The sequence below is a fragment of the Tenrec ecaudatus genome, chromosome 13 (genome assembly GCF_050624435.1).
Source record: "Tenrec ecaudatus isolate mTenEca1 chromosome 13, mTenEca1.hap1, whole genome shotgun sequence".
Classification (NCBI taxonomy): domain Eukaryota; kingdom Metazoa; phylum Chordata; class Mammalia; order Afrosoricida; family Tenrecidae; genus Tenrec; species Tenrec ecaudatus.
In genome coordinates this window covers 13,804,536-13,824,247 of record NC_134542.1, presented here as the reverse complement: position 1 = coordinate 13,824,247, position 19,712 = coordinate 13,804,536, and the positions used below count along the sequence as shown (strand labels likewise).

The window sequence follows — 19,712 nt, the reverse complement described above, 5'->3', positions numbered from 1 at the left end:
TATTGTTAATGCCACAGCGTCAATCCATCTTTCGGGGCAGGGCGCTGGGGGGAGTGTTTGGCTGCCTCTTTTCACTGACCCACTGCTTTAACAAGCATGATGTCCTTGTCCAGGAACTGGTTTCTCCTGGTAATATGTGCAACTTGTAAGCGACCAAGTCTCACCATCCTTGCTTTCTAAGAAGCATTCTGGCTGTACTTTTTCCAAGATAGAACTGTTATTTCTTTAAGCAGTCCATGGTGCTTTGCATATTCTTTGCCAGCGTCATAATTCAAATGCCTGGGCTCTTCTTCAGGCTTCTTTATTGAATTTCCAACTATTACAAGCATATGAAGTGACTGAAAACACCATAGGCTTGGGTCGGGTGAACTTAGTCCTCAGAGAAACACTCTTGCTTTTGAACACTCGGCTCTAATGCAGAGTGCCATTTGATCTCTTGACTGCTGACCGTGGATCCAAGCAAGATCAAAACCTAACTTCAACCTCTTCTTCATTTATTATGGTACCACCTATTGGTCCCGTTGTAAGGACTCTGATCTTCTTTACATTGAGTTGTAATCCATACTGAAGACTACAATCCTTGATCTTCATCAGTAGGTGTTTCAAGTCTTCCTCACTTTCAGCAAGCAAGGTTGTGTCATCCGAATATCGCGGGTAGTTAATAAGCCTTCCTTCACTCCTAATGCCACATTCTTCTTGGATTATTTGTTCAGCATATAGACTGATAAGTGAGAGGACAGAACCTTGACCCACGCCTTTCCTGATTTTAAACCATGCAGTATTCCCTTGTTCTATTTACACAACTGCCTCATGATTGATGAGCACAACAAATTGTTCGGGAATTCCCATTCTTCTCAAAGTTACCCACGGTTTGTTATGATGGCCTTCAACAAATAAGGAAACCATGCCCGATTCACAGCCACCCTTACAAGGATAAGTAGAAAAGTATTGCTACTAGGGTACCAGTTCATATATGAACATAAAATGTACCTTTTTCCTGTTAAAATGCCTTTCAAAAGTTTTGGGGTTTTTTTTGGGGGGGGGGGTGCTATGCAGGTAATCACTTTTGAAGTCAGGGGTTAATATCAAATCTCTAACAAAACTCAAACTAGACACCTTCCAGAATCATTGAAGAAGTCAGTGGTATTTACACTGCTTCTCTTAAAAATTCAGAATGGTTTCAATGACAAGCCACGAAAGGGACCATCAGCCTCAATAAATAAAGACACTGTGCCCGAAGTCCAGACAATCGTGGAGGACCGTAGAACCACCACTGACGCAAGAGATACTTGGTGCCAGGATCTCACATGAATTGACATTTTCAATTTGCAGAGAACATCTTGGCTTCAGCAGTCTTTCAGCTTGATGGATGTCAAAAGTATTGCGGGTCCATCAGGCAGCTTCAAGAGCCAAACTTTCCATCAATCTTTCAATTAAAACTGATACTAACAAAGATAGTTTTAGGGAAGTGATTATACTGAGGGGCAAGTCTTAGATTTACCAATGCAGTGCACACAAAGCAAGTTCCAGTGAACACAGTGGCTTCCAAGGGAGTCTGCTGAGCCTGTTGACATTAAGCCAGAGATGTTAACTCAGACAGTTTTGGCAATTATTTTTCTTAGGACCCCCCCCTCCCCAAAGGGGTGATCTTGAAAGATGTTTTCAGAGGACCCAGGATGTAAAGAAGCCGAAGGATGTTGAACGTGCACTGGTAAGGAAAAGGCCTGGAAAAGCTGTGGACAAATCTGTTTCCATCACAACAATGTACCTGCTCCTTCTTCAAGGGTAGCAAGGGTTGTTCCATGGGAAGTAATCTTCAAAATCTTTCCTCATCCTGTCTATAACAGCCTGACCTTGCCATTCCAGGCTTAAATTTGTTCCCCAAACTTATTGGAAGTTTGAAAGTAATGCAAGTTGAGTCTTCAACATGCCAAACATAGTGTCAACTGAAAAGAAGACTCCTTCTGTGAAGGGTTGGAAAGGCACAAGTGGAGGAAATGGCTTCCCACGTTGCTATTCTTGTTTCATAAAGATACCTATGGTTTTGCATGAGTATTTTTTGTTACCTTCAAGCTACAGAACAAACACTGCCCATCCTGAGCCATCTTCACAATTGTTATGTTTGAATCCATTGCTGAAGCCATGTCAATCTATCCTATCGAGGGTCTTGCTGTTATACACTGACGTTCCACTTTACTAACTATGATCTATCTCCTTATAGATCCCGGTCGCTCCTGATAACACGATAGAAGGACATGAGATGAAGTCTCCTCATCCTAGTTTCTAAGGAGCATTCTGACCGTACCTCTTCCAAGACAAATTTGCTCATTTTTTTCCTGGCAGCCTGTGATCTATTTAATATTCGTTGACAACAAAATAATTAAAAGGCATTCATTCTTTTCTGGTCTCCCTTATTCATTGTCTAGCTTTCACATGCACATGAGGTGACTTGAAAATACCATGGTTGGGGCCAGAACCTTAGTCTCCTCACAGTGGCATCTTTGCTGTTCAACACTATAAAGATTCAGGAATGGATCACACATACTGGGAATGGAGAAAACAGATCACTGGAGGTCAGGCCATGTCCTTGGTGGCGCAAATGGTTAACCTACTGCAACAGAAGGGTTGAAGGTTTGAGAGACCACCCAGAGACACGCAGTAAAGCCTGCTCAGGAAAAAAGGGCCCGTAAAAACCCTATGGAGCACAGTCCTAAGCTGGCACACGGGGACACCAGGAGTTGGAATCCATTCAAAAACAACTGATTGGATAGTGACAGTATGGCTGAGGAAGAGATGGCATTTACTGATACCTTGAGTGTCCTTGAACCCTGTTTCCCAGCCTGCACTTCTGAAGGTGACCTGAGCATATTTTGGACACTGAGCACACAGAAACTTCGTGTTAGGGTGGGGTTCTGTTCTACTTCACTCATAAAACAAATATTCTTTTGAATATGTTCACTTTTAGTAAAAAGCCATTTGAAGACTACATCACATTTCCATTGGGGGGCGGGGAGAAACACTTGAAAGAAGTCTCTGGCAGTTGATTTCTTGACTGTTGCTTCCAAGAGCAATGCTTGTGGCGCCAAGTAAAACAAAATCATTAATACTTTCAAGGTCTTTTCTATTTATCATGTTATGCTCCTTCTATTATCTGAGACTTCCCTCTACATTCCCCCGCTGTGAACATTTTACGGTATCTGATCAAGTAATTAATAAAAATTTACCTATAATTAAAGGTAAAACTATTTTAACAGTGTGCAGTGGGATACTAATGGGCTTACGAGAGATAAATGAGTGGCATTATAACACTATCAAAGAGGTAGGCTTTCTTTGTTTTGTATCTGCTGATTACAGCAAGATTTTACATATTTTGTGTATCTTTAATTATATAAAATAGCATTTGAGGTGTGTGGGGATGGGGGGGAGAGCACAGTGCAGTCACCTGCCATTCTCAAACCCTGTTCCTGGATTATGTGTATGATTTAGGAAGTAATAAGTAGCCACTTCCTTAAGCTTTTGGTAACTGACACAAGATTTTTTTAATCAATGGTTTCATACAGCAAGTTCTCAATCTGTGGGTTGTGACCCCTGAATGACCCTTTCACGGGGTGGGGGGGGGGTCACCCAATTCATAACAGTAGCAAAATTAGAGTTATGAAGTAGCAACGAAAGCAATTTTATGGCCAGGGGGTCCACCACAACATGAGGAACTATATTAAAGGGTCACGGCATTAGGAAGGTTGAGAACCACTGGCTCAACAGACCTGACAACAATAACATTTTGAGAAATAAACGCTAGTTAAAACAGAAATAAACACTTAAAACCCAATTCTTTTCCATGACCTTCCCACTTAATATAACAGTGCATATATTATTCAGCTTAATGAATGAAGCAATATTTTCCATTCAAATTAAATATTAAGATTAGATCTTTACACGTACTAGCACACAGTATCTCAAGTCTAATCTTATAAAATATCTTACCCCTATAATATCATTTATTCCTTAACAAGTACTACTGGTATCGTTTTCATATTTTCAAATGATGTTAGCAACTGAGTAACTGAAGTAAACAGAGCCAAGGTTTTCCACCTTGTGATATTTGTAATATGTAGTATATAATAAGAGAAATAAATAATGTATGAAAGTGAATTTGCTAGGCTACCCAGTTGAGCAGAAATTTAAAAATCACTACTACGGACTAAATTTAAGTTAACATAAGTTCAAACTCTCAATATTTACCTTTTTAACTGGCCCATAAAAGGTGGCATTGAGATCTGCAGAACCCATATGATGTTGGAGTGTGAGTTGTCGACCGCTGTGTTTGGCTAAGTAAAACCTGTAACAAATCAAACCAGATTTTAGAAACTCATCCAAGTTTCACACTTGAAAGCACACACAACAACCAAGTTCATGGAAACATGAGACAGAAAGGGGAAGGAATTTCCCAAGAGCTCTGTGAAGCCCCTAACATGCAACAAAGACTTCACTTCACTTACGAAATCGTGTCTGCTGCTACGATTGGTCCCTAGCCTGCTGCTCTGCCACTGCTCTTTATACCAACACGTTTCTTCAAAGCAACTCATTCAAAGATTTCTCCTGAGTCAGTGGCAGATACTAACAGTACAAAATATGACCTGAGTAATTAATGCACTTATACTGAACAAAGGATATTAACAAAATTGCAATGTATTTTTCATTTGAAATCAGGTTTTAAAAATTGAGAACTCCATTCCGTCTCCAGGGAAGGCACTGGAGTGAAGTGGGCGAAGGGAGACATTGGACAGGGAAAGACATGACAAAATAATAATCATTTATAAATTATCAAGAGTTCATGAGAGAGAGGGGAGGTGGGAGAGGGGGAAAATGAGGAGCTGATACCAAGGGCTCAAGTAGAAAGCAAATGTTCTGAGAATGATGAGGGCAACAAATGTACAAATGTGCTTGCCATACAATGGATGCATGTATGGATTGTGATAAGAGTTGTACAAGTCTCCAATAAAATGTTTTTAACAAGAAAAAGCAATTTCAATTTGAGACATTTATTTACACAAAGAAATACAAAGGCAGATGCAGGCTTACCTTCTGAAGATCTCAAAAGCATGTCTCGGTGCTGGTGGGATGTTGCACTTGGGTGTGGCTGACTGAGTGGGCCAATAGCCTGTTGTGAGCACCCGGACGGTAAGATCAACACCACCTAAAGATACCTGCTTAGAGTTGGAAGAAACAGTCCCCTCAAGGTTAGCTACATTTTACAACTCATTCTGCCTCCTTAGACACTGTGCAAGATTGAAAAAGTCAGCCTTACCTAGCAAATAAAATAGTTCTTAAAAGTTAGACCAGTCCAGTATTTTCCACATTTTAACTCCCATGGTAAATACTTTTAATATTTTTTAAGATGTTGAATTAAAAAGGTTCCTGAAGCACTCTTTATATCATTACGATCATAATATATTTTTAAATGATTAAACCTAAAATTTAAAAAGCACACCAGCAGAAATGCTGAAGGTGAAATATTATCTATTTATTGATATCCAAAGCTTGTTCTAAACTTTCAGTGCATTTTTATCTCACCTGAGTTAATGATTGACTTTTATCTAGAGCAAAGCGTGTATTTATGAATATGAAGCAGCCCAAACTCAGTCTTCTTTACAAGTACAACTGACTTTTGAGCAACAGGGGTTTCAACTGGGTGGCACAAGCCAGTATACAAGAAATATTAGGAGGGCTTTTTTGCCTGTTGCTATGGCAGTTAACACAAGTTTTGCAGATTATATGCTTAAAATGGAGTGTGACTGGAATATTACATCTAGTTGTTAGTTTCTCGTTAGGCAAAACACTAGATTATTGGAGAGACGAAAGCAACGAGGATCATCACAGGTTTAAATGGACACTCAACACTGAGTCACCCCCCCACCAAAGCAAACAGTGAGCACGTAAGTGGCTCCCACAGTTAAAGTGCGAGTTCAAGGGTCCATTCTGCCTGCTCCAGTCTCACATGCTGCAAAGAAGAGGTGCTCACTGTAGACACTCGATGATGCCTGGTGGGGAACGCTTTGCACACTTCCAAGTGAGGGTTCTGTGTCTTAACTTAGTTCAAACCCACGAACTCTCATCAACAGGCATGAGACTGACCCATGATCTCAAAGATGAATACAATAAAAACTTTGATCTCATCTCCTAGTCATACCGGTTGTTCTCTCATCTTTCAGTCTTCCCTTAAAATGTAATTTTTTAAACAAGGGTTTCCCTAATCCACACTTCCCTGCTATAGAATTCCTTTTAGTTTGTGTCATCACCTATGGGGTTATTTATCTACTTATTATCTTTCTCCTTGATTCGTATCATTCACTGCTATATCCTTAGTGCCTAGCACAATGCTTAGCAAAAAAATTGATTTGCTAAATAAAATTTTTTAAAATGTCCAAGAACTATTATTCTAGTGATTAATCTCCTATTTCCAAATGTCTTAGTAACAACCAGAAATAATTCAGCTTATTGTCTTAAGCACATGACAGGGTCAAGAGTCGCAGACTAAGTATGTCAAGGCATTTCTTGATTTGCTGGTTGAATAATCAGAACACAATAGCCGAACAGCCTCTCTCATATGTGTTAAGAGTAGTGGAAGAAAAAGTATTTAAAAAATACAATTATGATGATATATTAGCTATAAGCAGACATATCTAAACAAGGAAGAAAATTACAATATGAATTTTCTGTCATCCCAAAGTTCTACTTTGTTGCTAACTTGCATCTTTTCTGCTTTCAGCCTATCTCCACTATAAGCAATTAATATTTAAGAGGCAAATTATATATCCATTTACAAGTGAATCAGATCTCTTAATGTGTATAATGTTTATGTCAATAAAATTTACTATTTTTACAGATCTTGCTGATTATTTCTGGGCATAAAACAGTGGGGCCAGAAGTGATCATCTTCTATTTACTATCGAAAGAAGAATTCCAAATCTGTGAATAGCTGTCACACGACTTAACCACAGAGCGAGTGTGGTCATGCAGAAGGAAAGTATTGTAAGAGCTCATAAGCTGTGCAGTTCTCTCTAGACTTAAGGTTCAATTAGGGTGAACAAGAGCAGCAAAAACAACAAAAACAAAAATGGCACCCTCAGTAAATCGACACGACAACTTATCTGACTCTAAAGCCATTTAAGTTCCAGTACACCATCCTCTGGGTGTCCTCACACACTAATCTCTGCCTTTTTAAATCAACTGAAGCCATTCTCCATCAGCCTGAAGATGCCAGGTGTCTGTTTATTTTGACTTCATAGAAGAAAATCCTGAGGTACAGAAAGGTCAGGTCAAGTATCCCAAAACAACACAATCCTGGTGAAAGAAGAACACTAAAATTCAACATGTTTGTTTAAGCTCAATATTCTTTCTATCATCTGTTCAACGGATTCAATTTTCATTGCATTCCCTCAAATAGGAGAAAGATAGAAATTTAAAGAATTAAAATGGGGGGTGTGGGACGTTTCCAAACATAAACATTGACTAGAAAAAAAGTTAAATGGGAAAAGTGCTTTTAAACCAAAACCAAATAAACTCACTACGACTGAGTGATTCCAATGTCAAGCAACCCTCTCCCAGGACAGTGGAGAACTGTCCCTGTGAACTTCTGAGACGGAAACTCTTGGTGGGAGTAGAGGGCCCAGTCTTTTCCTGCAGAGTGGTTGGTGGTTTTGAAACACTGAACCAAATGTGTAACCACTTTAATAAACAACTTACATAAAACCACACCAGTAGTTCAATTAACTGCTATAGGGATGGAAACTCCCACTACAAGACTTCACATAAAAATATGTAGGGTAGAAATTAAAGTAGAATCTTACCCCAGTGGCCTGTAGGTGTTGCCTGAACTCATCCATAGTTGTGTTTGAGATGCTCATATCCCTAAACATTCCTTCCAGTTTTGATGTAAACTGACACCCACATTCAGTCTGTGGAAAAAAGTATAAATATATACAGATCAATGAGGAAATTTTCTAAAACTGCCATCCATGATAATTTCCCTTCTAAAGGTTTCCAATAGTTGCTCTATGCCTTTGACTAAGAAACTTGGAGTGTTCAAGAAAGACTCAAGCCAACGGATTTTAATCCAAAATGCATATTCCTAGAAAGATATTCCCAGAGATTCCAATATACCTCCTAATCAAAGGTGGAGATCAAGCCCTGACTTCCTAACAAGTGCCTCAGATGAGAAAGATCTATCTAAAACCAACTTCTCTTATTGCTTGGTTTGCAATCCTTCCACAGATCTTCATGAACTTGGAAATCTGTGACGCCAAGTAATAAATACAGCAAACTTTGCACATGTCCCGGAACTTGACCAAGTATATCTATAACCCACATCCTGCTCAACATCAACAGATCTTTACTGATTTCTAGAAATAAACATTTTAAATCAAGCAATTCACAATCTAGTGTTATTGGTGTTCAATTATATGACATCAGTGTGTTTTATTTAATTTCATCTTACATGTACCTTACCTTTAACTTAGATATCATATTTTTTTCAGAATCATCAGAAACACTTTTATTTGTGAGAAGTCTCCTTGCCAAGTGTTGTTTATAATAGCGTTCAAATACATCTTTTTCTTGCATAAACCTAAAAAGGACCATTGCCTTATCCAATATTGTTTCTACTTCTTGTTCTGTTAGCTGTAGAATTATAAAATAATGTACAATTATTGAACCATAGTTATACAGTAATTGCATCACAGTTTAGGATATACTCTGACAATAGTCTGGCGCACGGAGACCATTAGGAGGCTGTTTCAGCAAGCACCCCTCCATCGCCCGCACAACTGCTCCCCTCTCATCTAGGGCTGAAGGCAGATTCGGGGACTCCCCAGAGCTCGCCTGCTGACATCAACATGTGTGGTAAAGACATGACTCAAACACATGAAATAAAATTTTACTAAGAAAATTTTTTTAAAAGCCTTTGTATAATAATTAGAGAGTTAAAAACCAGGATACTGATTATTTTTCATGTAACCTCACTAGAAACCTGGACTTTGCAACAGGAGGAGGATAATTTGTTATAAATCGAAAAGCAAAAAGACTCTATGCTCTTACCTTTTGAATAAGGCTAGGATGATACTCTGGCGGGGTTGTATGAATTGTACATTTCAAAAAGAACAAAAGACTAAAAGGTAATGTAATTCATACGCTTTTCTACTCGTTACATCCTTGACGAGCTCCCTCTTGTTCTTTCTGCCTCTTTTTTTTGGGGGGGGGTGTGGAGAGGGTTAGGGTGTTTCATACTGCTTTCCATTAAACCTGTGGTCCTAAGTTATATTTCCCTTGGCTCACATTCCAGAATAAAGTGAAAAAAAATCTCGTGTGATCATATCTTTTGACCTTCAATGTTGCAGTGTGATTCCAAGATTCCAGATATATCATAAGAGATTGAAACTGAGCTTCAGTATGTGCTTTCAAAATGATCTTTTTAGCTCCTCTTCTAGTTTCTGCCATAAAATTCTTATCACTCAAGTACTGTTGAAGGCATAATTAATTTGCAAAATATGATGTGAGCCCACAAAGTTCTGTGCTAGAGGATGGCTGCCCTCAAGATCCTTGTTAACTAGGTGAGTTGCTGTCAGCTGCCGCTGCGCCAGCCCCTGCCTCACGGTGACCCCATACAGAGCAGAGCAACAGGCAGGGGTCTTGGCCCCGGAATAGGTAGCAGAATGGACTGTGGAGATCCACAGGCTTTCATTGGCTGATTTTCAGAAACAGGTCACCAGAGCCTGCCTGCCTGCCTTCCTTCCCTTCCCCTTCCTTCCTTCCTTCCTTCCTTCCTTCCTTCCTTCCTTCCTTCCTTCCATGCTGCTCTACCTTAATCTGAAAGCTATTAGCCAACAACATAGAAACACGGAAGCCACCTTCACTGAGTTAAAGCAGTATCTGCTCATGAGGTGCCCTGGCCAAAAAGACAATCTGGATTTCCCCATGGAAGGGAGACTTCTCCCACTGAAATCCCACCGTCCATTGATGCACACCACAAGGAGCCCATTAAAGACACTTGCCTTCTCCAAGTATGGGAAAAAGAACCGTTACTACATTTTTGTCAGCAGAATCAGGTATGCTATAGCAGGTCCAAGGGTCCATATTAAGTTCAAAGTAGTAGCTATGGTTTGTTAAAAATGTGTGAGAGTTTTGTTTTTCTTTAAATGGTAGGAAACCACAGGGAGTTGGGTACCCTTCTCTGACAGACATCTGGTGGCATAATGTGAGGTACAGTAGGCAGGACTGAATACAGATCCCCAGCACAGGAGGTGAAAAGTCTACACTGAAACCACCACTGTCCCTTCTCTTTCTTGAGCTTTTCAGCAGTTCTCAACCTGTGGGTCATGACCTCTTTGGGAGTCAAACGACCCTTTCTTAGGGATCACCCAATTCATAACAGTAGCCAAATGACAGTGAAGAAGTAGCAACGAAAATAATTTTATGGTTGGGGTCACCACCACATGAGGAACTGTATTAAGGGCTGGCAGCATTAGGAAGGTTGAGAACCACTGGCTTAAACAGTAGCCACAGAGAAGACTATTGACAATCAAGACTGTGTAGTTCTGTTTTTAATACCAATTATACATGAAGTAAAAGCAATCTGTTTAATAGATCAGAGCATGTACTGAAGTACAAAGCAAAAGATTGTGCTTACTTTTAGACTTCTAACACTTGCTTTTATATTTTACTTAACAATATCTACAAATGAAACTGAGTGTTCATCCATACTTACCCCTTTGACTCCCTTTTTCAGCTTATCATCAATAAATAATGAGAGGTATTCTGGGGACCTGGAGTTGAGGTTGAGAAAATACTCAAAGTCACCTGCAATCGTTTGTTTAAAGAGCCGATCATTATTGAACGATTCCTGGAGGAAGCGATCAAATCTACTCTTCAGATCCAATAAGCCCTTACAAATAAAAACAAAGAAATTTAGGATACATAATAGTATTTTTATAATTAATTCACTTGTGACCATGCATCTTAACTATGTTGGTGTGTATTTAATAGCAAACTCAGAAAATCTGTATTTTTATGCCTCTATTTAATCACTTTTAAAAATGTCAGTGCTAAGACGTGTTTCATTTCCCATTTATGTAACACTGAAGATGAATAAGAGAGTCTTCTCCCTGCTTCTCCTTGCCTTCTGTATGAAGTAATGAGCTGGGTAAGACAGAGAAAACTTTCTAAGACACACATATAAAAGCTGATTATAGTAAAACAAAAGGAAAAAACTGGAACACAATCAGCATTGCTGAGTAAAACATTTTAAAACTAAAAGTTTTTTTATTTTAAACATGCCATGTTCTACAAGCACTAGGCATATAAAAATGATTTCTTTTTATCCTTGAGACTAAATAAGATCGTCAGGCAGATTTAAATAAAAATAAACAACTGGTGTTGGGGTTCCCTGATAAAATAGATACACCTCAAAATTCTAAAATATTTAGGATAATCACACCTGCTTACTATCGAGACAAACCAAAAGTACATCATTATAGGTTAGAGAGAGTGACCTTTTCAACTTGTCAAATTACTAGTGTTATAAAGGTCACTATGCTCTGGCTTACTTACCTGGATATAATCAACAGGATTCTTCCCTTCTCCCTCCTCAGAAACAAGGGCTTTGCCTTGCTCCCTCAAGTAGGAGCTCATGCACTCACACATGGTTTTCAAACCATTTGGCACACGACTGAACAACTTGTACATGCAAGCAAGATCTGAAACCAGGGGAAAAAAGAAAACAAATTGGTTACATTAAAAATGAAGGAAAAATGAGAATCTGCTTGCACATTTACTTGGGTTACTTAGAGAAACTTGTCTCCATCACTACCATTTACTTGACAACATGGAATAGTACTAAAAAATAGCTAATGGGGAGAAAGAACAGGAAAGTTAATTGTTATTAGCACAATTTAAGAATTACAGCTTTTAGCTACATAGAGAAGATGCCCAAACAATATAACAAGAATGTCGCAATAAATCAGAACCGTGGTTTTGAGTACCCACCTAATTTATCTGTATAAACCCCACTAATTACAATAATGTATTAAAAGAAAATTCATAATTTTGGTATAAATGGTAGTCAATGTGATAAGGGATAAATATTTTAAAAACCAATTAAAGTCTTACACGTGACAGCTGGGCAATACATATGGAAGAACAGATGCATTTGAATTATGGTGTTGACCAATAATATTGATTACAACAAGGATTGTGTCAGAAGAACAAACAAATATCTTGGAAAAAGTCGAGTAAGAATGTTTCTTAGAAGCCAAATTGGTGAGACTTTATCTTATGCATTTTGGACAAGGGCTAAGTGCCTATAGCAGGAATCAGGCTTGTCAGAGGGTCAGTGTAAAAGAGGAAGATGTCAATGAGATAGACTGGCACGGTGGCTCCAATGGACCAAGCAGTGTAATCATTCTGTCGCACATAGGGTCACTGAGTTTTATTACGATTAAGAACATCTGAAAATGAAGTGGGAACAGCAGCTCCAGATGAGGAGCTTAGCAAACTCTGTCTGTGAAGGAACAGTTTAGGTTTGTGGCCCGGCAGTCACTGTGGCAACCACTTAACTCTGTCTATGGAGCACAACAGTCACTAACAAAACAAATGCCTGGGTGCAGCTCTGTTCCAATGAAATGGTATTTATGGGCACCCAAATCTGCAATTATTAATTCTGACGTGTAATGAAGTATGAAGTATCCTTCTTTTGATATTTCGCCCCCTTAGCCATTTAAAAATGCAAAAACCATTCTTAGCTTACAAGATGAACACAAAGCTGGTGGTGGGTAGGTCAGGCCTTTATTTTTCCATCTTATTCTAGGATTTGGAAGAGCACATACTTGATCCTAAAACTAAAGTTGTATGCAATTAGAGAATACTTACCACATATACTCGTGTATAAGCCGAGTTTTCTCAGCACGTTTTAAATGGCGTTTTGTGGTAAAATTAAGTGCCTTGGCTGATATTTGGGTCAGCTTATACTCGAGTATATTCAGTAGTAAGTTTTACTGTTTTACAAAGGGTATAAAATTTCTCATATATTTGGTATTAGGTATAGCAAATTTTTCATATAAAACCTTCTGAATTACCAAGTCAAACAATAAACATATACACTAACGTTGGCATATAAAGTAGATCTAATAAAACAGTCCTCAACTCATCTATTTTGTTCCTATGTCGTTACAAATTTTGCTTAGTATTTTGTTTTGTATATTTAATTGTATTAATGTAATGTCAGTTAATTATACAGGATAATAGAGAATACGAAACAGAAAAAAGAAAACACCTGGTTTAAGCAGGGAAAAATACTTTTTGTAAAAGACTATTTAAATCAGGGGATGTCCAAGTATGGCCCCATCCACCCAACAGCCTGTCTGTTTTTATATAGCCCATGAACCAAGAATGACTCTTACATCTTTAAATGGTTAGGGAAAAAAATAAAATAAAAATGTATTATGACCTGAGAGAATTGTATGAAATGCACAAATTTCAGGACCTACAAGTAAAAGCATATTGGAACGCACCAAGCTCCTTTGTTTGTGCACTGTCCAAGACTGCTTTCTTGCAGCAGAATGAGTAGTTGACTGAATACCTCACAAGCCTAAATTGTTGACTATCTAGCCCTTACAGAGAAATGTTTGCCAAACTAAGGCCAGAGGCAATAAGAACAGCTCATTTTTAGAAAATATGACAAACATATTTACCGTATATACTCATGTATAAGCCAAGTTTTGGAGCAGATTGTTAATGCAGTTTTTGTGGTAAAATTAGGTACCTTGGCTGATACTTGGGTAGGCTTTTACTTGAGTATATATGGTAAAGGCAATAGTTTGTGCTTTTACCAAATGGTTTATCTAAAGCATCTTTAAGAAGAAAGCTTTTCTGGTTTAATAAAAGCAAATTTATGAGCAGCTTTTCAGAATCTTATTACAAATATAGAAATGCAATGATTTCAAATGAGGCAAGGATTTTTAACTGAGATAATCTTGGACCAATTTCTTTTTCCAACATTTTCCCCCCATTTCTTACATCCTTCTGTATTTTATATATACATATAAATACATATATATGGATGATGCTAACATGAAGTCAACATTAGAAGGTTGTATCAGAAATTAAGAATAAGGTCAATAATCACATTGGGCTTTGGTATACAATTTGTCTAGGGGACTTATTACTTTCAAAATCTTTTCAATATAATAAAGGTAAGTAGCCACAAAGAAGAATGCTGGTTACTTTCAAAATGTTTACCTTTATAAAATTCTCCTTTTTCAATATATAACTTGAGTTCCCAAGGGCAATCTACTAATGAGGCTAACTGTGTGCACATAAGACAGTCTTTTTGCTTTTTCAACACTTTATCACAAATTAATCTCAAAAGGTTGTCTGGATATTTTAAAGATTAAAATGTCAGAGTTTTAAAGGAATCAAAAACTCTTAAGGGTATATAACAATGGAGAGCATCCTGGTGGCATAGGGGTCACCTGTTGGACTGCGATCCGCAAGGTCAACAGTTTGAAATTTTGCAGGAGAAAGGTAGTTTCCTACACACACATAAACCATTAGTCTCGAAGACTCATCCTTATAGAGTCACTATGAGTCAGCATCGACTCGATGACAATGAGTTTTTGGTTTGGCATAAATTCAATGCTTCCAGGGTATGTGAAAACAAAAATAGATAAGGAGCTTATTGACCTCCCCAGTCATACTATATTTCTTTTATCTGGGCACACACAAAGCGAGAAGACTTGAGAAGCAAAGAGAAAAAGTCACTAAATTCAGTAGAATAACCTAAAAGCTTCATTTATAAAGATTTATATTTAAATCTAAACAACAGTGGTGATAAATTAATGATACACCACAACTCCTTTAAAACTTTATGTTCACAATTACTTAAAGCCAGGAGTTTAAAAAATTACTGAAAACTTAAGACTCTTGTTATCTTTCAACTGTTAATGCTTACCTTCTGTCTTTCCATTTTTCAACATATGTACTAGTCCAGAATTCTCCATTTCTACTATAGTCTTCATGTGCTTGGAAATAAGTTCTCTCTCAACAACCTTCACAATTGGCTCTTCAGTTGATTTGTCAAGACAGTGCATCACCCGCTCGATTTCTTCATTAATTCTAGCTTCTACTTTTTTAATATATACTGAAGCACTGTTTTCTGCTAAAAATTTCTGGCTTTCCATCTGCATATAAGAAGCATAATTATTAAAAACAAACAAAGAAACCTGGAAGCACAACATGTTTCTTCTGCTTTTAATTGGGCTTCTACAGAGGTTCAAACCAACTAAAATGGTTCTGTAAAAGGCTTAGTAATCTGCTTCTGTAAAAATTACAGCCAATGAAATACGATGGAAACAGCTCTCTTCTGTAACACATGAGGCTATGTGAGCTGAAACCAAATCAATGGTGATTGGCCTGTATTTACTGGTTTTAAATTCCCTGCGTAGAAGAAGGATGCGGCTGACGGCTGCTGTAAAACCCAAGTCTCGGAAATCCCATGTAGGGATGCTAGGAGTTATTGTCAACTGTACAGCAGTGGATGGGCATGGTGTTGACCATAAACCAGCCAAATTATCATAAGCACTATTAAAATTTTATAGTTTATAACATTAAAAAGAAGTTGCGTTTAACTGGATTTCAACTCAACGTGACAGCAAAGATTCATATATAATTTGAACTCTATCTTTTAAAGCAATGATTACATAAAGCATGCGACTAAAACAACATGATCTTTACAGAATAGTCGGCCAAATAGTTTAAAAAAAAACAAAAAACATAACCAGTGAGGTCAAGAGTACAGAATTTTGAACAATCTCTCCCCAAGTGAGAGTGGCAACTTTTGGGGTAAGTTTTATATAAACATAAAAACCGTATTATACCCATAAAGTTTAATCATTTTTGTCATAGTTTTGCTTAAATACGAACTGGTTTAAATTCTCATGCCATCCCACTCCTAGTCTCAAAAAGAATACCACAAAATACTGAAATTTGAAAAAGAGCTCTTAACAGAAACTGATTCTGTGTCATCCTCAAAAATGATCATCATTTACACATAAACATAAGAGACATAAGTAAATATTATAAAATATTTTCAAAACTGTACTGGCAAATAATTTATCTATTATATGTAATAATGGAATTAATTACACTAGAACAAAGAAAACATAATGTTACAAAATTGTTAAAAATTTCTACAAGTGGAATGCAGCTGAACACCAATCCCTGCCGGTGGAGCCTCAAGGGCCCTGTCCCTGCCCTGAGGCAGGCAGGGGAAAACTGTGGCTGCGCCGAGGCCAAGCCCTGCTACAGGCTCCAAATGGTCCCGGCTTGGGCAGACACAATGGCTTGGCTAGGGTCGAGCCCCAGCTGGCTTCCACTGAGGGGAGAGAGAAGGACTGGTGTGTAAGAGAGGACAGCTGAACATTAGAACTCTCGAACATTTCGTCCAACGGATCAAGTTGACAACTTATTCACACACACCCTGCCATTCCTCCATGACCAAGACCAATCAAACCAAGTCAGATGGCTCACTGGAAAATCTAGTGAAACAGCAATGTCAAGAAACAGCAATGAAATGTCAATGAAATGTCAATGAAACAGCAATGTCAAGAATTATATTAAATATCCATTTAAAAGAAAAAAAATTTCTACAAGTGCTATTGTGTTGTCAATTATTACTTCTGAATGTATGAGGTTCACAATGAGGATAAATGACACTACAAGTCATAGTTCCATTTTTATATATTCAAGGGCCCTTAGCTATACATTGATCCATTCAGGGTCATTATCATTTTGGAGCCATGGTGGCACTGTTAGTGTGGGTTTGCTGATCACCAGGAGGAAATATGGGTCTGCTTCTGTAAGATTTACAGTCTCGAAAACCCTACATAGGGTCACTGTGGGTTAGAATGGAGCCTTGATGGTATCAAGGGCTACACACTGACCTGCTAAACCACAAGGTCAGAGGCTTGACCCCATCAGCAGCTCTATGGTAGGAAAATGAGGTTATCTGTTCCCACACAGATTTAAAGTCTCAGAAAACACAAAGGGGCAGTTCTGTCTTTAGGATCAGTCAGGATGAGGACTGACTTGAGTGAGCTTGATTTTTCAATTTTATTTTAATTGTGGATGTCTTTTAAAGCCTATCAATGGGGTAGAAATTATAGATTTAATGTCTACCAGAAAATTGTTTAGTATCACACAGACTGACGCAGCTATCAGCAAAGATGCCCTGTTACCACATGATCAATTCTTGTCTTGTGTCTGTCATGGTACTCAATTATTGGTATTATAATTTCATTACAAATTAGTAATAATTTAGCTTCATTTTTTGGGCAAGTTAGGAGCTTGCTGGTGTAGTGGTTAAGCATCGGGCTGCAAATGGAAAGGTCGGCTGTTTGAAACCACACGGTACTCCTCAGAAGGAGGAAAGGTGAGGCTTGTGCTTGTTTAGAGTTAGTCCTGGGAACTCACAGGAACAGTTTCTCCCCAGTCTGAGAGGGTCTCTAAAAGCAGGAACTGATTTGATGCAGTGGATTTGATTTTGGGATAGGCAATTTAGTTGGTGCTGGCTCGTGTGTAACACTACATATTTGAATTAGCAGTATTTACTTACTTTTAATTTCCTAATCAGTAGTCTTTAAGATAGGTACACAGTATTAAATATTTAATATACTACCATATTATTAAAGTCTATACAGTGTGACCTCATTGTGACATGCCAACTGCCAAGTGTATCCCATTTAATTCTAGTCAATGCTTATTAATCACTGAGACTATGAATTAGCAAATATTGAACCAATGCTCTCTGGGAAAATACCTGGCTGAGTTTGGCAAGTCTCTCTATACCACAGTACAGAACATGTGTTCCTGTTTAAAACGTGTTTATTTATGAACACTGAACTTAGAGCAAACAGCATTATGACCCGTGCCTGAACAAAGTGTAGTTATTCCTCACTGAAACACGGGAATGTGGGCGGGTATGCTAAAAAGCATTCTGTGGCAACTAACTGGGCCTGACATAAGCAAGAAAGTTCTATGGTAAAGTGCAATCTCTTAATATGCCCCTTACATCAAAGACTCTGCAGCTCCCACCAAATGCCAGGGTAGAATTATGTAAATAGGGCATAACCAACCAAACCAAATTCAATGTCATCGAGTTGATGCTGGCTCATAGTAACCCAAGAGGACAGGATAGGGCTGCCCTTGTGAGTTTCCAATACTGTAACTCTTTACAGGAGTAGAAAGCCCTGTCTTTTTCCAATGGAGCAGCTAGTGGTTTCGAATTGCTGACATTGCTGATTGCGGAAGGCATTGGTCAGTTTTAGTTGCCAAAATCCTGGCTATATGGATGAGCCATCTCAGAATCAAAGAGAGAAGGAAATCCCCAGATGATCAAGGAACAAGTACCAGCAGATGAGCCTGTTCCCATATCTCTGTCTGAAATGGCAGAGGCCGAGACCACAGTCACCAGAGGCTATGCCACGGAGGTTATGGAACCGAACAAAAGAGCCAAACCAAGAGTCCAGGGGCCTGTGAGACAGAGCAGAGCAGCAGTACTCAAAAACTGTGAGGCAGAGTATGTATGGGGGCTAGCTTCCGGTTCCGCAGGAGTAGAGGCCTAAATGTATGGGCGACTAGAGAAATCTTGGCTGCTGGCTGAGGAGTTATTCTGATGCACCAAAGACTTAATATGCATACTTAATGTTTTCTGATCCAGGTGAGTGGTTACCTTCCCTAATAAAGCCCCTTAATCCTGAGTGTTGTCTTGTCAGTTCTGTGTGGCCTTTGCAAAACATTATGGAACCCAGCAGAGAAGTAGAGTACTACAGGAATGTCAAAGTAGGCTAAAGAAAAATGGGACTGGAGGCATGTTTACCTCTGCTGGGTTGGCATAGGCTTTGCCGTAAGTCTAGTGAAGGGGTAGACGGCCCTCCCTTGTGTACTCTAGAGGAAGTCAGAGGTAGCCACATTTACTTACGGTAAGTTCAAACTAATAACTACATTCAATTACTTTCAGAACATCTTAATGAGTGTTTACTTATATCCTCACTGATTACCTGAAAAAACTCTGCAGACATTTCCAAAAATGGAGCTTCAAAATCTTCTTCATAGACTGATCTTCCTTCAAGGCCTAAAATCATTAACATCTGGCATGCATTCCTTATTGCGCCTCTGTCAAAAGTTAAATCAATGGATAAAAATTACATTAGACTCATTAAATGAAAAATAATGCAACACACGGAACTAGAAATCATTTTAGAACATTTAGTGTTATTAAAGTTACCAATCTCCTCTAAGCAATTTATCTGTGAAATATTTAAAAATACAATGCATTTATATTGTCCATTTCTATCCGAATGAAAAGGCTGCTTTATTAGGAAGCAGGGAACAGGGAGAAAGGCGGAGAGGCAGCTGTATCCCAACCCAGGCACAGCCTACTGCTCTTCCTAGGCAATCTAATTTTTGCACTAAGTAGCTTTTGGGCAACCATGACCAAGTACCATTGTAAGTCTTCATCTAACAGCTGCTAGGAGTAAGGACAAGTAGTTGACGAGTTTAAGGCCACAACAGCAATGCAATCCAATGTTGGAAAGAGGAAGGGGACAGAAGAGAATTAATAGACCTTGGTAATTTTAGACAATTCAATATTCAGTATTTTTTTT

General features: G+C 38.4%; 1 protein-coding gene across 2 annotated transcripts in view; it reads right to left on the bottom strand.

Annotated features, from left to right (window-relative positions):
- The window catches only part of CUL3 (cullin 3), a 112,387-nt gene that overhangs the window by 15,707 nt on the left and 76,968 nt on the right, over positions 1-19,712 (bottom strand). Inside the window, exons 5-12 of one of the 2 annotated variants that reach the window (XM_075530390.1) lie at positions 19,107-19,221; positions 15,002-15,230; positions 11,605-11,750; positions 10,763-10,939; positions 8,509-8,679; positions 7,851-7,958; positions 5,083-5,210; positions 4,243-4,339 (exon numbers count right to left, since the gene is read on the bottom strand). In XM_075530390.1, the coding sequence (XP_075386505.1) occupies positions 4,243-4,339; positions 5,083-5,210; positions 7,851-7,958; positions 8,509-8,679; positions 10,763-10,939; positions 11,605-11,750; positions 15,002-15,230; positions 19,107-19,221 (1,171 nt within the window). The remainder of the gene's footprint in view (positions 1-4,242; positions 4,340-5,082; positions 5,211-7,850; positions 7,959-8,508; positions 8,680-10,762; positions 10,940-11,604; positions 11,751-15,001; positions 15,231-19,106; positions 19,222-19,712) is intronic. The other variant, XM_075530391.1, reaches the window with a different exon arrangement.